The sequence below is a fragment of the Gobio gobio genome (genome assembly GCF_949357685.1).
Source record: "Gobio gobio genome assembly, chromosome: 8".
Lineage (NCBI taxonomy): Eukaryota > Metazoa > Chordata > Actinopteri > Cypriniformes > Gobionidae > Gobio > Gobio gobio.
In genome coordinates this window covers 21,413,145-21,436,007 of record NC_137114.1, presented here as the reverse complement: position 1 = coordinate 21,436,007, position 22,863 = coordinate 21,413,145, and the positions used below count along the sequence as shown (strand labels likewise).

Genomic DNA, 22,863 nt, shown 5'->3' with positions numbered 1-22,863 from the left:
AATTTAATGCATTTATTGAATAATTTTAAGGAATTCTTTATGACAGTTCTTGACCCTTTGCTATTTCAATGCTCAGTGTTTGTCAATCAGTAACATCCTGAGATAACAGATTTGTGAAACTGCACATTTGTGCCGATGGACGATATCATCAGTGCACAACTTTTAAGTGGAAGAAAGCTACGTTTTTTCCCCCTCACGCGCAACCTATTGTAAAGTGCAGAAGAGTCATTAGTTGGGTTATTAAAATAACGGAATTATATTTTTAAATAGAAAATTATATTTATGTAAAGAGTTATAGTAAAATATACAGAAACCTCAATTGGATTCGGGTCTGGGAAACGTGAGGGCCAGTCAATGGCATCAATGTCATCGTCATTGAAAAACTGCCTATACACACTAGCCACATGAGGAACCCAGGGCCCACTGGATTTCATCCCAGTACCTAACAGCGAGTAAAGCTGTGTAAATTCAATTGTTTTCAATGGGAGCGCCGCGTTTTTAGAACGCCATGAGCGTAACGAGGCGCTGAGCGCAAAGCGTTTTTTACTGGTCGCCGAGAGTTGAAGAATGTTCAACTGTGAGTAAAACTCGGCGCTCATCAGTAGCCGCGTTTCCATTACCCTTCAAATTGCGCAAATTGAAATTGCGAATTGAAAATATGCCCAATGGAAACGCGTCAATTTCGCAAAAACTCCCATATATCGCAAAAAAGTTTTTACGCCCGCATGAGGTGGTTTTTCAGGCAATTCGAAAAAGGAAATTTCCGCAAAACTGCAATGGAAACAGTTTTTTTCGCATTTACAGGTCACCTGGTACGGCCACGCATTGCTCTCACATAGGGCCTACATATAATTATTTTTCCACTCAAGTATGTACGAGATCTTATGTCGTTAAGACAACATATATTTTCTTCTAATAAGGAAAGTGGCGTAACTTTGAAAAAAAAGTGAACAACCAGAACAAAAGGTGCAACCACAAATATCATAACTATCTATAGGCCTGTAATTATGACATATATTCAAGAAATGTATTAAAACAGAAAGACGCTATAGTTTCAGCCTTGCTCAAAGACTAGGTCAATCCATTCCCGACGATCTTGGTTTGCTTCTTATTTATTAAATATAGCCTACAGCCAAATAGTTGATTAAACATTGATCAAAATTAAAATACAATTTATACAAAACAAAATTAATTTTAAAGAAAGACTTTCTAGAAAACAATTCAATTGTGCTCAAAATCCATGTCTCCAGACATATGCGCATCTGATTTGCCTTACTCATGCTGCTCACTTTTCATAATCAACATATGAAATATATAATATAATATAAAATATATAATATAATATAAAAGATTATAATAAATATTTAGATATTATAAACAAATATTATTATAATATTTAGACATAGCCTAACTAGCTATATGAAACTAAATAGGCTACGTTTTGTTTAACCCTCTTTCCGACGAAGTCGTTGGCAACTTTTGATGGATTTTTTCCTTATTCCAGGAAACTCTCAATATTCAGATTCATTTTTAGCCATACAGATGTGCAAGACATAATTATAAACTGTAAACTCTCTACTTGTATTTGTGTACACTCACGATAACAGCAAAGGCCGTGGACTCAGGGAACAGATTATTTTGCACTCCACTCCAAACGCTGTCTTCATTTCAAAAATATATTTTGTTTTTTAAACGCAAAGTTTTTCATTTCAAAAGCATTTCTAAATTCAGTTTATATTTCCAAAAAACGAAATTCCGAGCCAAAATAACGAAGTGGTAAAAAAAACCTTTGAGTTACCACCATGCAAACTCAAACTTTTTGCTCGTCTCTGTATGTGGCAATTAGGGTGACCACCATCAAACAAACCAAATGTGGGACGATTACTAAGTTTGTGTGGGACAATGTGGGACATGTTAGCAACACTAAAACATAACCTGAAACTGTTGTATAATCTTAAATTCAACATCACTGAGCCCAAAGGCAGCAGGCATCATGCAGATAACTACTTTTGAAAACAACATTAAATTAGTTAATTATATATATATATATATATATATATATATATATATATATGATTAACTAATTTAATGTTGTTTTATTTATATTATATATATATAATATATATATATTTTTTTTGGGGGGGGGACTGTAGTTTTTATATATATATATATATATATATATATATATATATATATATATATATATATATATTCATTTATATACAGAACTATCCATTCGTTTTCTGACAGGGAACACATGGAACGAATCACCGCTCCACATTTTGATTGACAGCCGTCACAACCTACTAGTGACCGTGTTACACACCATTGGATATGGTTTAAAAAATGGCTTTTGTATTTGTGTAAGGCGGGATGTTACTTCTGACGAAGCGCTGTTAAATATAGGTGAAAAACGATGCCGCAAAAATAATAAATAAAATGCTTTCTTAAAAAGGCAAAAGAACGCATGCATGTTTTCTCAATATGATCATTAAAAATCAAAAGACTGGTGAAAATGCGGGACATTTTCTCAATATGCGACATGCGGGACAAGGGGTGAAAATGCTGTGCGGTACAACGCAAAGCGGGACAGGTGGTCACCCTAGTGGCAATGCGTCACAATAACCTGGCGTATGTAAAAGTGGATCATTCTTTACAGATGATGGTATGTTTGGACAGAAGACGAGTTCTTTATTAAACTCATAAAAAAAACAATAGAATACAAAATGCCACAATTTATCATAACACCTCATATGTGCCGCTCAAGTATAAGGTGCTTTCTTTGCCAGCAGTGCTTGGATAACATGCACGTCTCTTACCAGTAAAAATAATGGCGTGCGGTGGCTGGGATATACATAAACCTAACAACATACGTAGCATGATTTTTGGAATGATTTATCACGAGAGGGAAAAAATGGTTTTAGTCGCATAACATCAGTTAATGGAAACGCTGTCATTTCGCAATATTTTTTTGTCAACTTTTAGAAAATATCGCAAAAGTTTTGCGCAAATCTGTAATGGAAACGCGGCTACTGTCACTTTTCACCAAGCCGTCCAATCAGAGTGGAGGAGGGGGCAGGACAAATACAACACCGACCAACCGCAACATTCTGCTTGTACTGTACAACGTCAACGGATGACAACAAGCAGTGTAATAACGGAACAAAATAATTTAAAACAAGAGCCAGAGCAAATACTTTACATTGTATCCGCATTTTTATATAGAATCAATACAGAAAAAAACAATCGGTGAAATGAGATACTAGTAACACTTCCGCAGATATTCCGTATCATAACAAGCAAAGAGTCTCAACTGAAAAAAAAAACGCTGCACTGCCAAAACGCTCTCAAGCACCCATAGCGAGGCGTTTTCAGCAGAGCGCCTAGTGTTTTCAGCTGGATAAAAATGCTTTGGTGGACACGCGGCCTAAGGGAACCATTGGCTAGCACATGGAGGTTCGTGTGACCCTCCAAGGATATTCCTCCCCAGAACATTACTGACCGACCACCAAACCAATCATGCTGAATAATGTTGCCCATGGCATCTCCAGAATATTTAATGTTTGTCACATGCTAAGTGTGAACCTGCTCTCATCCGTGAAGAGAACTGGGCACCAATGGCGGACTTGCCAATTCTGGTGTTTCGCTGGCAAATGCCAATCGAGCTGCAAGGTACTGAGCTGTGAGCACAGGTCGCAATAGAGGACATCCAGGTCTCATGCCACCCCCCATGAAGTCTGTTTCTGACAGTTTGGTTCGAAACATGGACACTAGTTGCCTGCTGGAGGTCTTTTTGCAGACCTCTTGCAGTGCTTCTCCTGTTCTTCCTCACACAAAGGAGTCGATATTAAGTCCTGCTGCTGGGTTATTGTCCTTCTATGTCCCTGGCCAGCTCTCTTTCGTGTAACGGCCTGTCTCCTGGTATCTCCTCTGTACTCTTGAAACTGTGCTGGGAGACACACCAAACCTCCTTGTGATGACATGTATGGACATGCCACCCTTGAGGAACTGGAATGCCTGTGCAACCTGATCGGGTTGCAGGCACAGCCTAATGCTACAAACAGTAACAATGACCATAATAAAACCCAAAACTACAGACAAATCAGTCAGGAAGAATAAGGAGAGAAAAAGTGTCTGTGGCCACCACCTGCAAAATCATTCCCTTTTTGATGATTAATTGCCCCTCCAGAGTACCTGTTGTCACTTTTATTTGCACCAAAGCAGGTGAAACAGATTCAAAATCACTGCTTTATGCTTTCTAATTGTACAGATTGATATTTTCTTGAAATTTAAAGAGCACCTATCATGGCATTTAAAATGTTCCAAATATTGTTTTAGAAGTCCCCAACAACAGTTTTGCATGCATGCAATGACAAAAAAGACTTTAGTTTTCTTATAATATGCATTTATTTTTACCTGTTTTAACAGCGATTCTCAAATGATTGCTTTAGTGATTCACTTTTCAAAACCCCGCCTTTACGTGACGCTAATCTGCAGTGATTGGTCCGATGACCCAGTCAGTTGTGATTGGTATAGTCTGTGCAGATATTTTCGGAAACTGAACACCCATCAAAGTCTTATAGTGACAGTAATTTGTTAATATGTGTCAGGAGTTATGAATATGAAAACCGCGTCTGTACCGTTTGATTGTAATATGAGCCTCAGCTGATCTCATTCATAAAAAAACTCCTCTATTCTCCTCACGAAGACTCGCGACAAATCAACATCCCTCAGGGCTTTTAGTTCAAAAGTGTGCAGATGAGGAGACATATTGATAGATTCTCATATGTCTGTGTCAAATTTCTAAACAGAGGAGTATTTTTTATTCAATACTTCCTCAAAATGCGCAGATATAGCCTAATCATGAGCGATTGAGTCTCTTATGTGTTGTTTTCAATTCATCCTGGCAGCCGGAGGGCGCTCTGTGCACATGTAGTCAGATATGGTACAGACAGACGAAGAAGAACCATGTGCCATAATAGAAGTCCATAATAAAAGCTTCCTGAGATCGCGAAACATGCAAATAGAGACATTTGACGATTAAATAAACACACAATCGCGACAATGTATGGTTTGTCTTCAAGCCACTTAGTCTTCAAATGCTCATCCTTGGGCAGATGAAAAAAGTTTGCTTTTGAGTCAACAGTTGACGTCATCTAGTCAGAGAAAAAGCTTCGGTCTTCTAACGATTCTTAAAAATGACTCAGAGTCGACTCTTACTTTTGAAAGAAAATAACTATATATACGGTGCACTGTCATATTTCAAAACTTTGCAGGATGTTTTTGTTCACTTAGATCTATGTTACACACTACATGAAAGGTAAATTTCAAAATTCCATGATAGGTGCTCTTTAATTGACTCTTTTTAAATTGAATTATACTGTGATAATTGAATGTTCCCTTAATTTTCATCCCATATGGAAATGTAATATACCGGTATGTACATATATGTCCCTAATATCCGAGTAGTGATGTCATATGTTTCATATAAGGCAATACATTATTAGCACAGATATACAGCCTCACGATATATGAAGATATAGGTTTATACCCAGTATGAAATACCCATAGAATAATTATTATACAGGTGCTGGTCATATAATTAGAATATCATCAAAAAGTTGATTTATTTCACTAATTCCATTCAAAAAGTTAAACTTGTACACTCACCTAAAGGATTATTAGGAACAGCTGTTCAATTTCTCATTAATGCAATTATCTAATTAACCAATCACATGGCAGTTGCTTCAATGCATTTAGGGGTTTGGTCCTGGTCAAGACAATCTCCTGAACTCCAAACTGAATGTCAGAATGGGAAAGAAAGGTGATTTAAGCAATTTTGAGCGTGGCATGGTTGTTGGTACCAGACGTGCCGGTCTAAGTATTTCACAATCTGCTCAGTTACTGGGATTTTCACGCACAACCATTTCTAGGGTTTACAAAGAATGGTGTGAAAAGGGAAAAACATCCAGTATGCGGCAGTCCTGTGGGCGAAAATGCCTTGTTGATGCTAGAGGTCAGAGGAGAATGGGCCGACTGATTCAAGCTGATAGAAGAGCAACTTTGACTGAACCACTCGTTACAACCGAGGTATGCAGCAAAGCATTTGTGAAGCCACAACACGCACAACCTTGAGGCAGATGGGCTACAACAGCAGAAGACCCCACCGGGTACCACTCATCTCCACTACAAATAGGAAAAAGAGGCTACAATTTGCACAAGCTCACCAAAATTGGACAGTTGAAGACTGGAAAAATGTTGCCTGGTCTGATGAGTCTTGATTTCTGTTGAGACATTCAGATGGTAGAGTCAGAATTTGGCAGGCTGGTGGTGGTGGTGTAATGGTGTGGGGGATGTTTTCTTGGCACACTTTAGGCCCCTTAGTGCCAATTGGGCATCGTTTAAATGCCACAGCCTACCTGAGCATTGTTTCTGACCATGTCCATCCCTTTATGACCACCATGTACCCATCCTCTGATGGCTACTTCCAGCAGGATAATGCACCATGGCACAAAGCTCGAATCATTTCAAATTGGTTTCTTGAACATGACAATGAGTTCACTGTACTAAAATGGCCCCCACAGTCACCAGATCTCAACCCAATAGAGCATCTTTGGGATGTGGTGGAACGGGAGCTTCGTGCCCTGGATGTGCATCCCACAAATCTCCATCAACTGCAAGATGCTATCCTATCAATATGGGCCAACATTTCTAAAGAATGCTTTCAGCACCTTGTTGAATCAATGCCACATAGAATTAAGGCAGTTCTGAAGGCGAAAGCGTGTCAAATATAGTATTAGTATGGTGTTCCTAATAATCCTTTAGGTGAGTGTATATTCTATTAATTCATTACACACAGACTGATATATTTAAAATGTTTATTTATTTTAATTTTGATGATTACACCGTCATGAGTAAAATATCTCTAAGCTCTAAAAACGTATTAACTTCTTGTATATTTCTGTGGGGATGAGATTTTTGTAGACATGAAGACATTTCAAACGATATCAAACACATTGTACAGTGAGAATCTGCATCCAAATCACACAGATTTAGGGTGATCTCAGCATGAAGTTGAGTGGGATGTGGGAAATTTAGGAGAAGGGAAATACATGTAAATTAAGGCTATTTTCAGTTGATTTGCTCAGTGTGACGTCGGCTGTGAAAAGTGTCCTCTCCGTGAGTAACCGGCTTCACACTGCACGCGCAAGCAGTGCGTATGGAGAGCGGGAGCAGTGCGTATGGAGAGCGGGAGCCGCGCGTGCCCGTTGTGCATTCACACTGGCAGCGTTTGTCTCGCGCAGCTGAACCGCGGCTCGTGTATTGCAAATACAGAGGAATATTGTCCATTATGTCACATTTTCCGGTCTTCTCCTCCGACCCCTGTCTGTATCGTGCTTTGATTTATGATGGGAAGCATATATCTGCTGCAAATGCCACCGTGTTCCCCTCTGTCTCATACACACATGCATATAACATATTGTATATAAGTAGTTCACATGATAAATGTAACATTAAAGTGAAGACATGCTTCTAGTTTCAATCATTTAAACAGGATTTTGAAGTTTGGGCAAAAACTTCTGGCAGTGTTGTGTTTTCGTGTATTTTATTTTATTTTTTCAAAGCGCTGGATGTCATATGGTGATTGTGAAACACGGGACACTTCACTAGATGATTTTATGGTGAAATTTGTCATTTTCCATGTTAATCAGGTCAGTTTTGATCGTGCTGCTTACGCAAGTTTATTATGCAAGTTTTCTCAGTCTTTCAAAATCGAGAAATCCATATTTTATTTACCCAGCCCTAATAGGTCATAATAGGCTGTTTTTCGGACGAGGACTCGTGTACATTACATTGTCAACCATTATCTTTCTAATTTATCATAATTGCATATTTGAATATGTACGAAATCCTATTACATTTACATTACATTTATGCATTTAGCAGATGCTTTTATCCAAAGCGACTTACAACTTGGGGGTACAATAAGCGATTGGTCGTGAAGAGTCGAGTGAGCGCAACAAGTGCCTGAAATACTTGGTCCGTGTACATTTCTCAGTGTAGCACAGGCTAGAGTAGGGCGGGAAAGAGGAGGAAAAGAGGAAAGGAAAGTTTTTTTTTTTTTTTTTTTTTGGAGGTTAAGTGCTCACGGAAGAGATGAGTTTTTAGTTGACTTTTGAATGTTGTCAATGAATCCGCATTTCGGATGGCGGTGGGCAGATCATTCCACCAGCTGGGAACGTTGAATGAAAATGTTCTGGAGAGGGATTTTTTGCCTCTCTGTGATGGTACCACAAGCCTTCGCTCCTTAGCTGAGCGAAGGCTTCTGGTGGGGGTGTGACGACGTAGAATCGAGTCAAAGTATGCAGGAGCTGAGTGCGTGGTGGCTCTGTAGGCAAGCGTCAGCGACTTAAACTTGATGCGAGCAGCGAGTGGTAGCCAGTGCAGAGAGATGAAGAGTGGTGTGACGTGGGTCCTTTTGGGCTCGTTGAAGACCAGACGTGCCGCTGCATTCTGGATCATTCGAAGTGTTTGGATCGCACAAGAGGGGAGTCCAGCCAGAAGCGCATTGCAGTAGTCCAGTCTCGAAATAACCAGGGCCTGGACAAGAAGCTGTGTTGCGTGTTCTGTTAGGAACGGTCTGATCTTCCTGATGTTGTAGAGCGCAAACCTGCAAGAGCGAGCTGTCTTAGCAATGTGATCTCTGAAGGACAACTGGTCATCAAATGTAACTCCAAGATTTCTGACTGATTTTGAAGGGGAGATCAGGGATGCACCTAGCTGGATAGTGAAGTCATGTTGCATAGTGGGACTGGCGGGAAAGATGAGGAACTCAGTCTTTGCCAGGTTGAGCTGTAGGTGATTTTTACTCATCCATGCAGAGATGTCAGCCAGACAGCTGGAGATTCGTGCAGCTACTGTGGGGTCGTCTGGTTGGAATGAAAGGTAGAGCTGAGTGTCATCAGCATAGCAGTGATATGAGAAGCCATGTGCCTGTATGATGGGACCTAATGAAGTAGTGTAAATGGAGAAAAGGAGAGGTCCAAGCACTGAGCCCTGAGGAACCCACGTGGTCAGTTGATGCGCTTGGGATTCCTCTCCTCTCCAGGCAACCTTGAAGGACCAACCTGTGAGATAAGTTTCAAACCAATGGAGCGGAGTCCCTGTGATGCCCAGTGATGAGAGGGTGGACAGAAGAATTTGATGATTTACCGTGTCAAAGGCAGCAGATAGATCAAGGAGGACAAGGACTGATGATTTGGACTCAGCTTTAGCTATCCGCAGGGCTTCGGTGACCGACAGTAATGCAGTCTCTGTGGATTGGCCCCTTTTGAAACCGGATTGGTTCGAGTCCAGCTGGTTATTCTGTGAGAGGAAGGATGAAACCTGGTTGAAAACAACTCGTTCAAGAGTTTTTGCTATGAATGGCAGGAGAGAGACAGGTCTGTAGTTATCTATGAGTGATGCGTTTAAAGTGGGTTTCTTAAGCAGTGGAGTTACCCGAGCCTGCTTGAAAGTGGTAGGGAAAGTGCCAGTGCAGAGCGATGTGTTGATGATGTGTGTCGTTAAATAGAACCTATTCGTTGCTGAGTGAGATCAGCTGCCTCTGATAATTGCAGTTCAACGCGCAGATGATAGGCCGTGAATGTCTTTAAATCAAAACCAATTTATGCCTGGATCTAGGCAACTTAAGTGCAAAGCTGTCTCGGTAATACCAACGTCAGATTATCTTATTCAAAAGCAATTTTGCAATTGGCTATGGCAGTAATACAAGGCTAAAAATCACACACAACGAAATAAAATATTAGTAGGAGAATCAAGCTACTAGAGTCGTGCAACAGGACTAAAGAATATGTTCAAAACTTACATGCGCGCTCCGCCGACCTGCTTCAAAAGCCGTTCGCTTTCCCGAATGGCAACACACCTGACTACTGTATATATACACTATTTCGTTCGCTCAGCTGCCTCTGATAATTGCAGTTCAACGCGCAGATGATAGGCCGTGAATGTCTTTAAATCAAAACCAATTTATGCCTGGATCTAGGCAACTTAAGTGCAATGCTGTCTCGGTAATACCAACGTCAGATTATCTTATTCAAAAGCAATTTTGCAATTGGCTATGGCAGTAATACAAGGCTAAAAATCACACACAACGAAATAAAATATTAGTAGAAGAATCAAGCTACTAGAGTCGTGCAACAGGACTAAAGAATATGTTCAAAACTATTAGGCTATATTTATAATTTGTTATTTGATGTTTTAGGTGAATAAAGCCCTTCAATAAAAATTTGCTAAGATACTGTTAGAGCATAAAATCCTGAAGGAAATTTCAATCAAATGCACATATTTTTGATGCACTGATATACTTTTTAATTCAGAATAAAGTTTAAAAATATATCAGCACAAATCAACAAATTGAGCTGTTGCATATTTGTATTTATAAAGTTTCACAAACATATATAATGTTGGCATAATCATTAGAAGAGACTTTCACCATTTGGTTCAACACAAATTACACACAGTCATACCACAAACATGAATTTTGAAAGTGATGTTTTTGTTGTTGACAGGTTTGTAGATATGGACTACAGTGGTTGTTGTAATGGTGAGATTATATGGTTGTCACAATCAAAAAGTTCAAATGTGTTTGTCTGGTTCTGCTCATCCTTTTGTATCTGCCTTCCTCTAAGGTCCAGATGATCTTCAGCAAACGCCGTCTCCAGCACCAGCAGCAGAGACTGTTTAAGCTTCTTCTTATATTCATCACACATGAACACATAGAGAATGGGGTTCAGACAGCTGTTGAGTTTAACCAGATAGAAACTGAATATTATTTCCTTCGGTACTTCTTTATCACTGGCACTCCAGTAAACTCCAGGTATTAAACAAAAACTGCAAACATGATATGGAAAGCAACATATGAAAAAAGCCAGGATGACAGCGATAATGACCCGGTAAGAGCTGATCTGTTTCCTTATTTTGAGGCGTTTGATTCGTACTCCAATAGCAATGTATGAAGATACAATGATCAGGAAGGGGATGAGAAAGCCCACTAAAAAATCATATGTGATCAGAAACGTAGCAGAAAACGCATGTACAGTGAAGAAAGGGATGGAGCAGCCGATGGATAAAACCCACACGATCATGCAGATGATCCTGGCTCTAAACACAGTTCGGTTATTTTGAGCCCAAACAACCATCCATGTGCACAGGCATCGGTCCAGACTGATAACTACGAGGAAAAAAATGCTAGCAAACAGATTTAGAGCTATCGTCATGTCGAAAAAGCCCACAAAGGAGTTGTGCGAAAGATAGTAAGGAATAATATCTGTTATGATGAAGGAAAATATGAAGGTGAAGTCTGCAATCGCCAAGTTGAGAAACCAAATAGAGTTGACTGTCGTCTTCATTCTGCAGCCAGTCAGAAATATGACATGCCCGTTTCCAATGAAACCCACTGTGGAGGTGACAATGGAAATGCATAGGTAAAAGATCTTAAAGCTTGTATAGTATGAGTCGTGATATTGGATAGTGGTATCGTTTGTTGTGCCTCTGGTTAAGTTTTCAGGTCCAAAACTTGTGGCTTCTACATAACAACAACAACAACAACAACAAAAAAGAGAGAGAGAGAGAGAACACATGTGAGGGCTTCTTTCACACACCAAAATGCAATTTTCTTGAGATTTTGCAGTAATACAGTAATACACATAAATTCTGCAATCTGATTGAATCTTTAAATAAATATTTTGTCTTGTCGTGTATGAGGAGTCTGTCCATCCCATTTCCAGACACACATACACTCCTATAACAGATTTTTTATTTATTTATTCACCTGAGGGAGAAGTTCTTGCAGACCAATCACAGCGCTTGCGGTCCGTGTAGAATTTACTCGTTGTTACATTTTTGGAGGGGTGCACGTCAGGGTACGTCATAGGCTACGCGTGCAACACACAGCCTATGACGTAGCTACACTGTAAAAAGATTACTGTGAAAAATACAGTAACTTGCTGGCAGCAATTAGCTAGTAAGTTGCTGTATTTCAATTCACAGTATTCTTACTGTAAATGTAATCGCAGTAACTTTAAAATTACTGTAAATTTTTTTACAGTAATAATCACAGTACTGCATTTCATAACTACTACTGTAATGGGGATTACTGCATTAATTTTGTGTACTGTAAAATAAAGACACTGTCACAAATGCCATTTATTTTCTCACTTTTAATTTAAAAAATTCATAAAATAAAAATAGTATAGCATCATTTTTTTCAATGTTACAATTTTTCTGTGAACCTTTAATTTCATCACTTTTCTGAACATACAAAAAACACTTTTCTGAACAAACAAAACAATCAATATTTATTAAAATGTTTGGATAAAATTACAAATGTATAAAAATGTAATGATTTAAAAACAGCAGGATTTCAAACCTATATATTTTCTGAACATATACATTTTTTTCAATAAGTTATCATTTCTCTGTGAACAATTCATTTCATTTCAACACTTTTCTGAGCAAACAAAACAATCAATATGTATTCAAATGTTTGGGTAAAATTACAAATCTATAAAAATTAAATGATTTAAAGGGTTAGTTCACCCAAAATTTTTTATTGTGTCATCATTTACTCACCCTCAACCTGTATGGATTTCTTTCTTCTGCTGAACACAAAGAAAGATATTTTGAAGAATGTCGGTAATCAGACAGTTGATGGGTCCCATTGACTTCCATAGTATTTTTTTTTCCTACTATGGAAGTCAATGGGACCCATCAACTGTCTGGTTACCGACATTCTTCAAAATATCTTTCTTTGTGTTCAGCAGAAGAAAGAAATTCATACAGGTTGAGGGTGAGTAAATGATGACACAATTTTCATTTTTGGGTGAACTATCCCTTTAAAAACAGCAGGATTTCAAACCTGAATATTGTTTTTCTCCAAGAAGTTTTTTTTTTTTCTTCATAACTATTATTCTTTTAAAACTTGACCTGGACTTCCTGGGCTGGAGTCTTCTACCCTATAGAGGAAGAAATTCATTATTAATATAAAAGTGTAAAAGCAAGACAGATGGGTTGATGACATATACATACAAGTTTTAAATAAATATTAGTATTTTTTTATATGCTTTGTTGGTGGTTTGTGGAGTAGCATCCCCCACATCTTTATTTTATAGCTTGAATAAAGATGTAAAATGTAAATTTATTTTCGTTAACACAAACTGTAACATCTGTAAAAATAACAACCTATTTTTAAAAGATAAAATGTAAATATTCTTATGGAGTTGCAACTCGACTCTTATTAGACAGTATTGGTTTCTGTCATTTGCCATTACTTTAAAGGGGGGGTGAAATGCTGTTTCATGCATACTGATCTTTTGGCACTGTTAAAGACTTGGATTCCCATGCTAAACATGGACACCGTTTCATAAGCTAAGGTGGACGTTTGATGGGAGTATTTCTTTGCCAAAATTAGTACTTCCTGTTAGTCATAAGTTTCGGAAAGTTTTTTTCGATCATGGGTCCGCTTGACGTCAACAGGGCGGAATTTCCTTGTATGGGCCGTACGGACAATTCTACCGGAAGAGCGCGCGCGAGAGAGAGAGAGAGCGTGAAAGCAATAGGCTACGCCCATCAAAGCGCTGGCTCGTACAGATGGAATTTGCTTTTCCGGATCAACAACTGAGTTGCGCAAATATTTATGTCTGTTCCCTGCATTTCGGTGCCGATTGTTTTATAAACATGGCCCAGTTCGACGCCGGATTTTCAGATCGCCTAATACTGAAGGATGGAGCGGTCCCAACGATAAAGGTCCCAACGTTGGAACCGCAGGTTTGACTGCTTCAAATGTCTGTTTTTGCCTATGCCCATCAAGTAGCCCAAACATGATCACGTATTGATCAATGGAGCATGCGATGTATAGTGTGTGTACATTTGTTTAGCTGGCCACTATATGTGTATGTTTGTGTATTGTAAAAGCACTCCAAACAACAATACACAAAGAATGGGGAAATATGTTGAACTAAATAAGCGCGGTTCTTCATTCAAATGCGCTACTATTCCATGTCTTTCTATGTAAACACTAGCCTGACGCGCAAAACCAGTCCGCTTACTACAAATCATGTCTTCACAAACCACGCGTAAACACACACACACATACACACACACACACACACACACACATTGTAACACTCGCGCTTGACATGGTGTTCTAAATAACACAAGCCGCTAAACATATTATATAGTTAGTGTAACTTATACCACATAGTTGACGTCCTGCTCTAGTCGTTTTTGCTGCTGCTCCTGTTCAACTTCAGCCTCTGGGTCTGATTCCGGATCATAGATGTATGGCTGTATCTGATTAAAAGCCATTTTTTATGTTGAATAAAGTTTTTCCCCGCTTTTAGGGATGACGCAGCTTTCAGACGCACTCAACACAGTAACAGCGGCGCGCGCTCGACATTCTTTAGCTCCGCCCACACGATACGCCCCCAGCCGCACGGCTTTTTCCGGAAAGACTCGGAACAGCGCATCTTTCTTTTATAATTATAATAAAAATAAAGACTTTTCGGAGATATGCAGGATGCAGTGCTACTCTATAGGTACTCAAGATTGACATGAGACTGACTGAAACTGAGTGTTCCCCCCCCCCCCCTTTAATATTTAATAACTGTCTACATTAATAATATTATAAAATTGTACATGAATATCCCACATTTCTGCCACAATACCATGTTTACAGTTAGTGATAAAACAGTGAAATTTATGGTAAATGTTTGTGAGTTGTGAATGGAAAAGTATTCTAACTGGCTGGTGTTGTCACACAATGTTCCTTCTTTTTCATGTCAGTGTTGTTGAATCACCTTGTGTTGACGCTGTAAAACTGCATGATTTGAAAATGATGCTTGGCAGGCCTAAAGGGATAGTTCACTTTAAAAGGAAAATGCTATTATCATATACTCAACCTCAAGTTGTTTCGAACCTGTATGAATTTCTTTCTTCTGCTGACCACAAAAGAGGATATTTTGAAGAATGTCGGTAACCAAACAGTTAACTGGAGCCAGTGACTTCCATAGTATTTTTTTTTCCTACTATGGAAGTCACTGGCTCCAGTTAAATGTTTGGTTACCGACATTCTTCAAAATATCCTCTTTTGTGGTCAGCAGAAGAAAGAAATTCATACAGGTTTGAAACAACTTGAGAAAAATGTACAATGAAAGGAAAAAAATAAAATAAAAAAAATAAAAATAATTATATATATATATATATTAACAGAAAGGGAGAAAAGAGATTATACAAATCAAATATATGCAATACAGCGTTCACAACTGTAAACTTAAACATCAATGTACTTATACATACGCATACATGTACTGACCCCCAAATAAAAAGAGGAAAAATAAATAAATAAATAAAATAGATAAACAAAAACAGAACAACACAGCCAAACTTGTGGGGTTAATCGTTCCTATAACAATTACGGTTTACTTAGATGAGGATGTCTTTATGTTCTTTATATATCAACCACTTTTCCCAGTCTCTTTTGAAAGTACTTTTTTTCATCTTTAGAATATATGTAAGTTCTTCCATAGCCAGGATTTCTTCAATAATTTCAAACCACTGTTTACAATTCAAAGTAGTATCTTTAAGCCAATTCCTAGTTATATTCTTTTTGCAAGCCGCAAGAAGTATCTTGCATAAATATTGATCACTTTTAGGTACTATGCCTTTAATATTTCCCATAAGTAAAAACAAAGAAGTTCTAGGTATTTTATATCCAAACACTTCAGACAAAACTACCTGTACATCATCCCAAAATGACTGAATTTTCTCACAGCTCCAAAAGATGTGTGTGTGATCCGCTTCTAACTGTCCACATTGTCTCCAGCACACCTGTTGTCTGGAGACTTGTTTGCTTTTGATCTTAGGTGTTATGAAGAAGCGAATGAGACACTTCCAGCAAAATTCCCTCCATATTTGTGAGCTGGTAGTAGTTTGGTGCATTAACCACATGTCGTACCAATCCGTTTCTGTTATCTCAGTTTTTAATTCTTTATCCCATTTCAATTTTATATATATTGTGGAGGAGGGACTGCTTTGAATCAACGCCTCGTACACAGAAGAAATTATTTTGGGTAATGTAAGACTATAGGCATTCATCATCATTTTAGTTCGGGGATGGATATTAATTTCTCTAATTTTCCTTTTTTTGTTGTAATAATCCCTTAACTGGAAGTATCTAAATAAATCATGATTTCTTAGTCCAAATGCATCCTTTAAATCCTGGAAGCTTCTAATTTCACCCCCTGCAATTACACAGCACAATGCTGTTATTCCCCTGTCCTTCCACTGTTGAAATATTGGATCCTCCCTTCCTGACTTAAATTCCTCATCATGTGTAATCCACCTAAGTATTCCAATTTCTTTCTCCAATTTTAAATGTTTAACAATAGAATGCCAAACCTTCAGTGAGAATTTCGTTATTGGGTCCAGTCTGTCCTTACTATATCCATGAAGTTCACTCTCCCCTATAAATGACTGAATTTGAAGACCTTGTGTATTTGTTTCTATGTCTTTCCATTTAGCTATGTAACTAGGAGTGCACCAATAAAAGATGGGGCGTAATTGTGCTGCACAGAAATAATTTTTAAAATTTGGTAGAGCCATACCACCTTTTTCTTTAGGTAATTGGAGAGTTGAATAGCGCACTCTAGGTTTTTTACCTCCCCATATATACCTGGATATTACTTTGTCCCATTCAGAGAATTGCTTTGGGGGGATTTTCACTGGTAGGGATTGAAACAAATATAACAAGCGCGGCAAGACATTCATTTTTATTCCTCTTATCCTATCACTGAAGCTCATGGGGTATGTGGACCACCTCTCGATGTCAGTCTTTATATTATTAGTGATTAAATCATAATTGGCTTTATACAATTTTGTTAAGTCTTTAGTTAAATTTACACCTAGGTATTTTAGGCATTTTGCATCCCAATTAATATCATAGCTTTGTTTGAGTTCCGTGTTAGGTTTACAATTCAGTAGAAGGATTTGGGTTTTTGTTACATTTCATTTATATCCGGCATTTTCATTATATTGCGCTAATACTTGCATAAGATTTGAAAAATGTTTTTTGGGTTCAGCTAAATAAATCATAATGTCATCCGCAAAAAGACTAATTTTGTGTTCCATACCGTTAACTTCGACCCCTGGAATCGACGAGTGCTGTCTGATTAATTGAGCCAGGGGTTCTATATAGATGGCAAAAAGGGCGGGACTAAGACAGCAACCCTGTCTAGTTCCTCTTTCCAGGAGGAAACTTTCTGATAAAGACCCATTTATTCTTATTCTAGCTGTCGGTTTTTGATATATTGACTTGATACACTGGACAGATTTTACATTAAAACCAAACTTTTCTAGTGATAAATAAAGATATTCCCAGTTGACTCTGTCAAAGGCCTTTTCGGCATCAAGACTGATTAGAGCAACAGGAAGTTTATTTTGATGGGCCCTATCTATTATATGAAGAGTTCTTCTTATATTGTCATATGTTTGACGACCTTTAACCAAACCTGTTTGGTTTTCATCTATCAAGTCTGATAAGAACAACTGTATTCTGGATGCTAAAATAGAACTATAAATTTTATAGTCTGTATTAAGGAGAGATATGGGTCTATAATTTTGACAGTGTTCCCTGTCTTTTTTCTCCTTGGGGATTACGGAAATTATAGCCTCTTTCCATGATGGAGGAGTTTTCCCTTCTTTTATGATCCAGTTAAAAGTGTCCCTTAGTAATGGCATCAGTTCTTTATAGAACACTCTATACCACTCTGAAGGAAATCCAAGCCATCACCTCTTTATTTGCATTATGTTTATGTTTAAGCTCCAGTTGCTTAAGTTCTGAAATAAGTTTCTCATAATGAGCTAATCTTTCTTTTTTCAATGTGCTTGTGATAGCTATTAATTTCCCTCGAATCACTGCCTTAAGTGCATCCCATAGTATAGAGGGGTCCACCTCACCATTATTATTTTCCTCTAAATATCTTTTTATTTCTATTCGAATTTGCTCAACAATTGACTTGTTTTTTAATATTCCTAGATTTAATCTCCACAGATTGTTTATTCCCCCCCACCCCCAATTTGACAATTCTGTATCCGGTGTCTATTATCTTCTTGTAGGAGAAAGTAATCTATTCTAGAATATACTGAATATGTAGCAGAGTAGTGACTATAATCCTTCTCTAATGGGTGCAGTTCCCTCCAGACATCTATTAGGCCCATTTCTGAACATATGTGGTTCATGAATTTTGTTATATGTTTTTTGTTTCTTTTGTTGCTTGTAGTATCCAGGTCATGGTTTAGTACTATGTTTAGGTCCCCTCCACATGTACAAACCCCTTCCATCTCCTTAGCCACAATATCAAATAATACTTTGAAATATTGTTTATTGCTTTCCGGTGGGGCATAAACATTTACCAAAGTTACCAAGTTATTATTAATTGTTCCTTTAACAATAACATCTCCCTTCTTTATCCTTTACTTCTTTATGATACTCAAAATTGACACCTTTTGGAATTAAGATAATGACCCCTCTCTTGCGGTGGTTTGAACATGAACTATAGAAGATATTTTTAAACCCAAATTTTTTCAGTTTTTCATGTTCCTCATTTGACAAATGTGTTTCTTGCAGGAAAAAAATATGCTTCTTTTCCCTTTTCAATTTAGCTATCACTTTAGCTCTTTTGACTGGGTTCCCTAATCCATTAACATTCAAAGACATTATCTCAATGTCTCTCTCCTGCATTTAACTCTCTACAACAATCCTCGTATAATGATAACCCCACTGGCTAACATTTAAAAAACTATAAACAACTAAACAACTTTTACATGAACCAAGGAGTATTAAATGAACTGTATAGACATCAACTGACCTCCAGATAGGAATGTTCCCCCATAACTTAGGGTTTAGAGTCACTGTCTCCATATAGAGGGAAAGCCTCAGCTGAATGGAGGGCCCTCTTCTAGATATGAGGTGCTGCCTGCTGTAGGTTATTGCACCCATACTAGATCAATATTTTGTTAATGTTCATGTCTCCCATAAGTCACTGCATATACACGAAAGCCCCTTACTGTATTATCGAATTATTTTACATATTAAATTCCGGTCTTCACGCACATTGTTTCTCCTTAACTGTACGATTCAGTCCCTTCTTCACGTCGTCACATAGAGGTTCTCTTACGGATTCACCGGGCTCATCCGCCGAAAATCCTCCAGCCGTTTCCGTGCCCTTTTGCTTGCCTCTGCTCCCCGCTCTCTGCCGACCCGTTGCCATGCTACACTTTTCCGTGCCTCGATTCGTTCCAGTAACATTGTTGGGCCCACTGCATCTTCGGAATCATCCACTTTTTACCCTCTATCACGCAAATCTTTCTCCACCTCTTTCGCTTCGTTGTACGTTTTTACTCCATTTTCCCAGTGAACCCTCATCTTAGTGAATGGAGTCTGAAAGCGGATCCCCGCTTCTTTCAAGATTTTCTTGGATTTAATGTACGATTTGCGTTGCTGTACCACAGCCGAGGTGTAATCGTGGTCGAAGAAAATCCTTCGCTCTCCGAGTGAGATTATTTTCTTCTCCCAGGCTCTTCTCAGAACGTTCTCCTTTGTAATGTATTGCAAGAAATTGACCACGATAGCCCTCGGGGGTTGATCTGCTTTGGGTTTCGGTGCCAGAGCCCTGTGTGCCCGCTGAATTTGACAGTCGATATCAATGTCAAGTTCTCTCCGGATAATTTCTTCAACAAATTGAATAACAGACCCCTTTTCTGTATTTTCTGGGACTCCGAAAATCCGCAGGTTACTCCTTCTGGACCGTGACTCGAGATCATTCAGTTTTTCCGTCATCTTTTTGTGTTCTTGTATAAAATCGTGTAGCAGACCATCAGTCTCGGAGTTCCAGCACTCCATTTCTTCAACACGCGACAACGTGGCCTCAACTTTTGCATTTTGTTCCTTCATTTCTTGTGTTGTTAATGCAAGTTTCTGATTGATGTCCTCTTTAAACTCCTCTAGCTCACTTTTCATCTGAGTTTTAAGTTCATCTTTAAACGTCACGAGTTCCGTTTTCAGCTCGCTGCGGAATTCCCTTATCTGTTTACTTATGCTGTTTAAACCCGCGCGCAGTGAGTCTGTGGTTTCTCCGTCGCCATCTTCAACTTTTTCTTGCATGCTGTCTGTCTCTGTTCGTTTGGAATCTTTACCTTGCTTTTCGAGGTTTCTTTTAGGTTTAGATTTGGTCCCTCCGCTCATCTCTCAACACATGAAGATTCTTAAAAAGTATATATCGAGTTTAGCGGAGTTATTTAAACTGACTTAAGGGAGCTCGCTGCTTAACCCGCCATCGTGTTTCGCTACCCAACTGGAAGTCCTTGAGAGTAAATTTTAAAGTGAACTATCCCTTTAATAGACAAGTTGCGGGCCACCTCTGACTTTCAACCACCAACTACCCACCCAAACTGGCTTCCAGTTATTCCAAGGTATTCAAGGTAACAATTAAAAGTCTCACCTGGTATTAGTTGTTCTGCCAGTCATACTCAATGAAGTCCCTGATGAATGATGCCACGTGTGGATTGAGGCAATCGTTTTTTTTTTTTTGGACCACCTTACCAGTTCGTCTGCTAATCTGGACCTTTGAATTAAAAAAAAAATGACGTTATAAATGTAATTTCGCCAGATAAGACAAATATTAATACAATATATGCTCCCAAAAGTCAGGAAAGGCACTTCTAATTAGGCTATTAACAATCTAACGTTATAGTTTCTGCAGCTTGAAGGCAATGAAGTTCAGAAAAATCATGAAATTATAAAAAATATGTTAGATAACGTAACTTAGCTGCTACCTCTAGCTGCGTTTTCTCGGCCCGCTTAACTTCAATGTCTGATTCCTCAGGCGGCAACAGCAAGCAAGAGAAAAAAACGAGAGATTATTAAACGGCTACCGCGCCAATAAATACAAAAAATTACACCATTTTAAATTAATGTCATTTCACAATGCTAACGTTAGACTTTAATCAAATTAAAGACGTTAAAAATGTAATGTTGCCGGATAAGACAAATCTTAATACAGTACAGCCCATGCCATGCTCCCACAAGTTTGAATAGCATTTCACCAATCTCGTTTCTGGGGGTTTACGTTCAGAAAAATCATGGTGAATCACTATGAAAAATAGGTTAAGTATTAGGCCTAACGTACCTCAGCTGCGTTTTCTTTCAGCTCGAGACCGTCGAGAGTCGGCAGGCTCACTGCCTCACGCGCAAGTGGTGACAGGAAAAAAAGTGATCATATTATGTGACGTATCTGCACCAAAAGAGATCACATTCACAATTCCAATTTAATTTTTATTTAACAATGCTATAAATTAATGACGTTATCAAATGTTGCCAGACTAGAAAATATATCGAAATCATGCAGAAATATTTGTGGTAATAAAATTATAAAATGCACACACATGAGACGTTTAGGCCTACTACGAAGTGTGCTGCTCATTACTCTTTTCTCTCTCAGTGCACTCTTAAAGTTGAACAAACAGGTGACTTTACAAGAGTAAACTTTGGAAATAAATTATGTTACCTTTCTGGAGTAAAAAATTCAGATGAAAGTGGGAAATCTCGTAGCTTTCCTTGGATGAAAAAAAATCTTCTAGAAATTGCTGTATTGTGATTCACAGGAAAAAAAAAATTACTGTAGTATTTACCCGCCGTTGAAAAAAGACCATGATGCTTTGCAGATCTACAGCAACATGCTGTATACAGGTTCTACAGTAAGTATTTGCTCATTTTACAGTAATAATGCTGTGAAAACTACAGAAATTTGTTACAGTGTACGGCTTTAGGTTTTCGGATGCAGTCATTGTGTTTGAGGAATTAAGTAAATTGTACATTCTAATGCTTTACAATCTTATTCAAATGCACATTTTTATGTACCCATAAAAATGTTAATTCATAGTGTTTGGAAGTTTGCAGAGAGGCTCACAGATTACTCTGTTATGGGGCTTGAGTGCGCTGATACCTACTTCTTACCTGTGTCGGATTGTGCCAGTGCCTTATCTATGATTTAGGATTGTTTATCTTAATTGTCTGCTGGGACTTTACACAGACTGGGACTACTACAAAACTCAGATTTACAGATTTTTTACTTAAAGCAGCACTAGGTAACTTTTCAACCTTCATAATATATTTTCAAGACTCTTGTGATGATACATCGACTTACAATAGGTTGAATGACACGTCTGCCATAGCCTGACGGGGTCTGTATCGTTTTTAATCGTACTTTTAAACTTCGGGTTTCGGGTAGTAACCCGAGAACAAAAAGAACTACAAAATTCGACTGCTTTACGGCATATACGTCACTTCCACCACCACCCCCACTTCCTTAAATTCGGACGAGCGAGCCCAACTATCGTTTGTTTGCCGGACGTTATAGTCATGGCCGAAGCAGCACAGAATAATAAGAAAGGAAAGGTTTTGTCGGAGGAAAGCAAAAAGAGGAAACTAGAAAGTGATGGGATTAAAGGCAGGACGAGGATCAACATTGGGCCAGCGTTTGCTCGTTGGCGTGAGCTGAAGGCGGAGGGGCAACATTCTTGCAAGTAAATACATAAGACGTACAAAATCATATTTTAGGATACCTAACATGTCTGTGATATTTTTTTATTTGTCTTGCCTCAAGCTATAATGCAAATCGATTTTTCAAATTTGCAGATTCATCTATGGTAGCTTGATATTATAATATTGACGATGTATGAATATTACCACTCAAACATTGAATTGAAGTATCATATAGCGTTTGAAAAGAATAAAACCCATGAAAT

General features: G+C 38.3%; 1 protein-coding gene across 1 annotated transcript; it reads right to left on the bottom strand.

The window, feature by feature from the left end:
- Positions 1–10,586: 10,586 nt before the first annotated feature.
- LOC307130339 (C3a anaphylatoxin chemotactic receptor-like) lies at positions 10,587–11,710 on the bottom strand (the record flags this gene model as incomplete). The annotated part of the gene is made up of 2 exons (XM_079823303.1): positions 10,587–11,584; positions 11,707–11,710. The coding sequence occupies 2 exons, from the start codon at positions 11,708–11,710 to the stop codon at positions 10,587–10,589; spliced, it is 1,002 nt and encodes a 333-aa protein (XP_079679429.1).
- Positions 11,711–22,863: the final 11,153 nt, after the last annotated feature.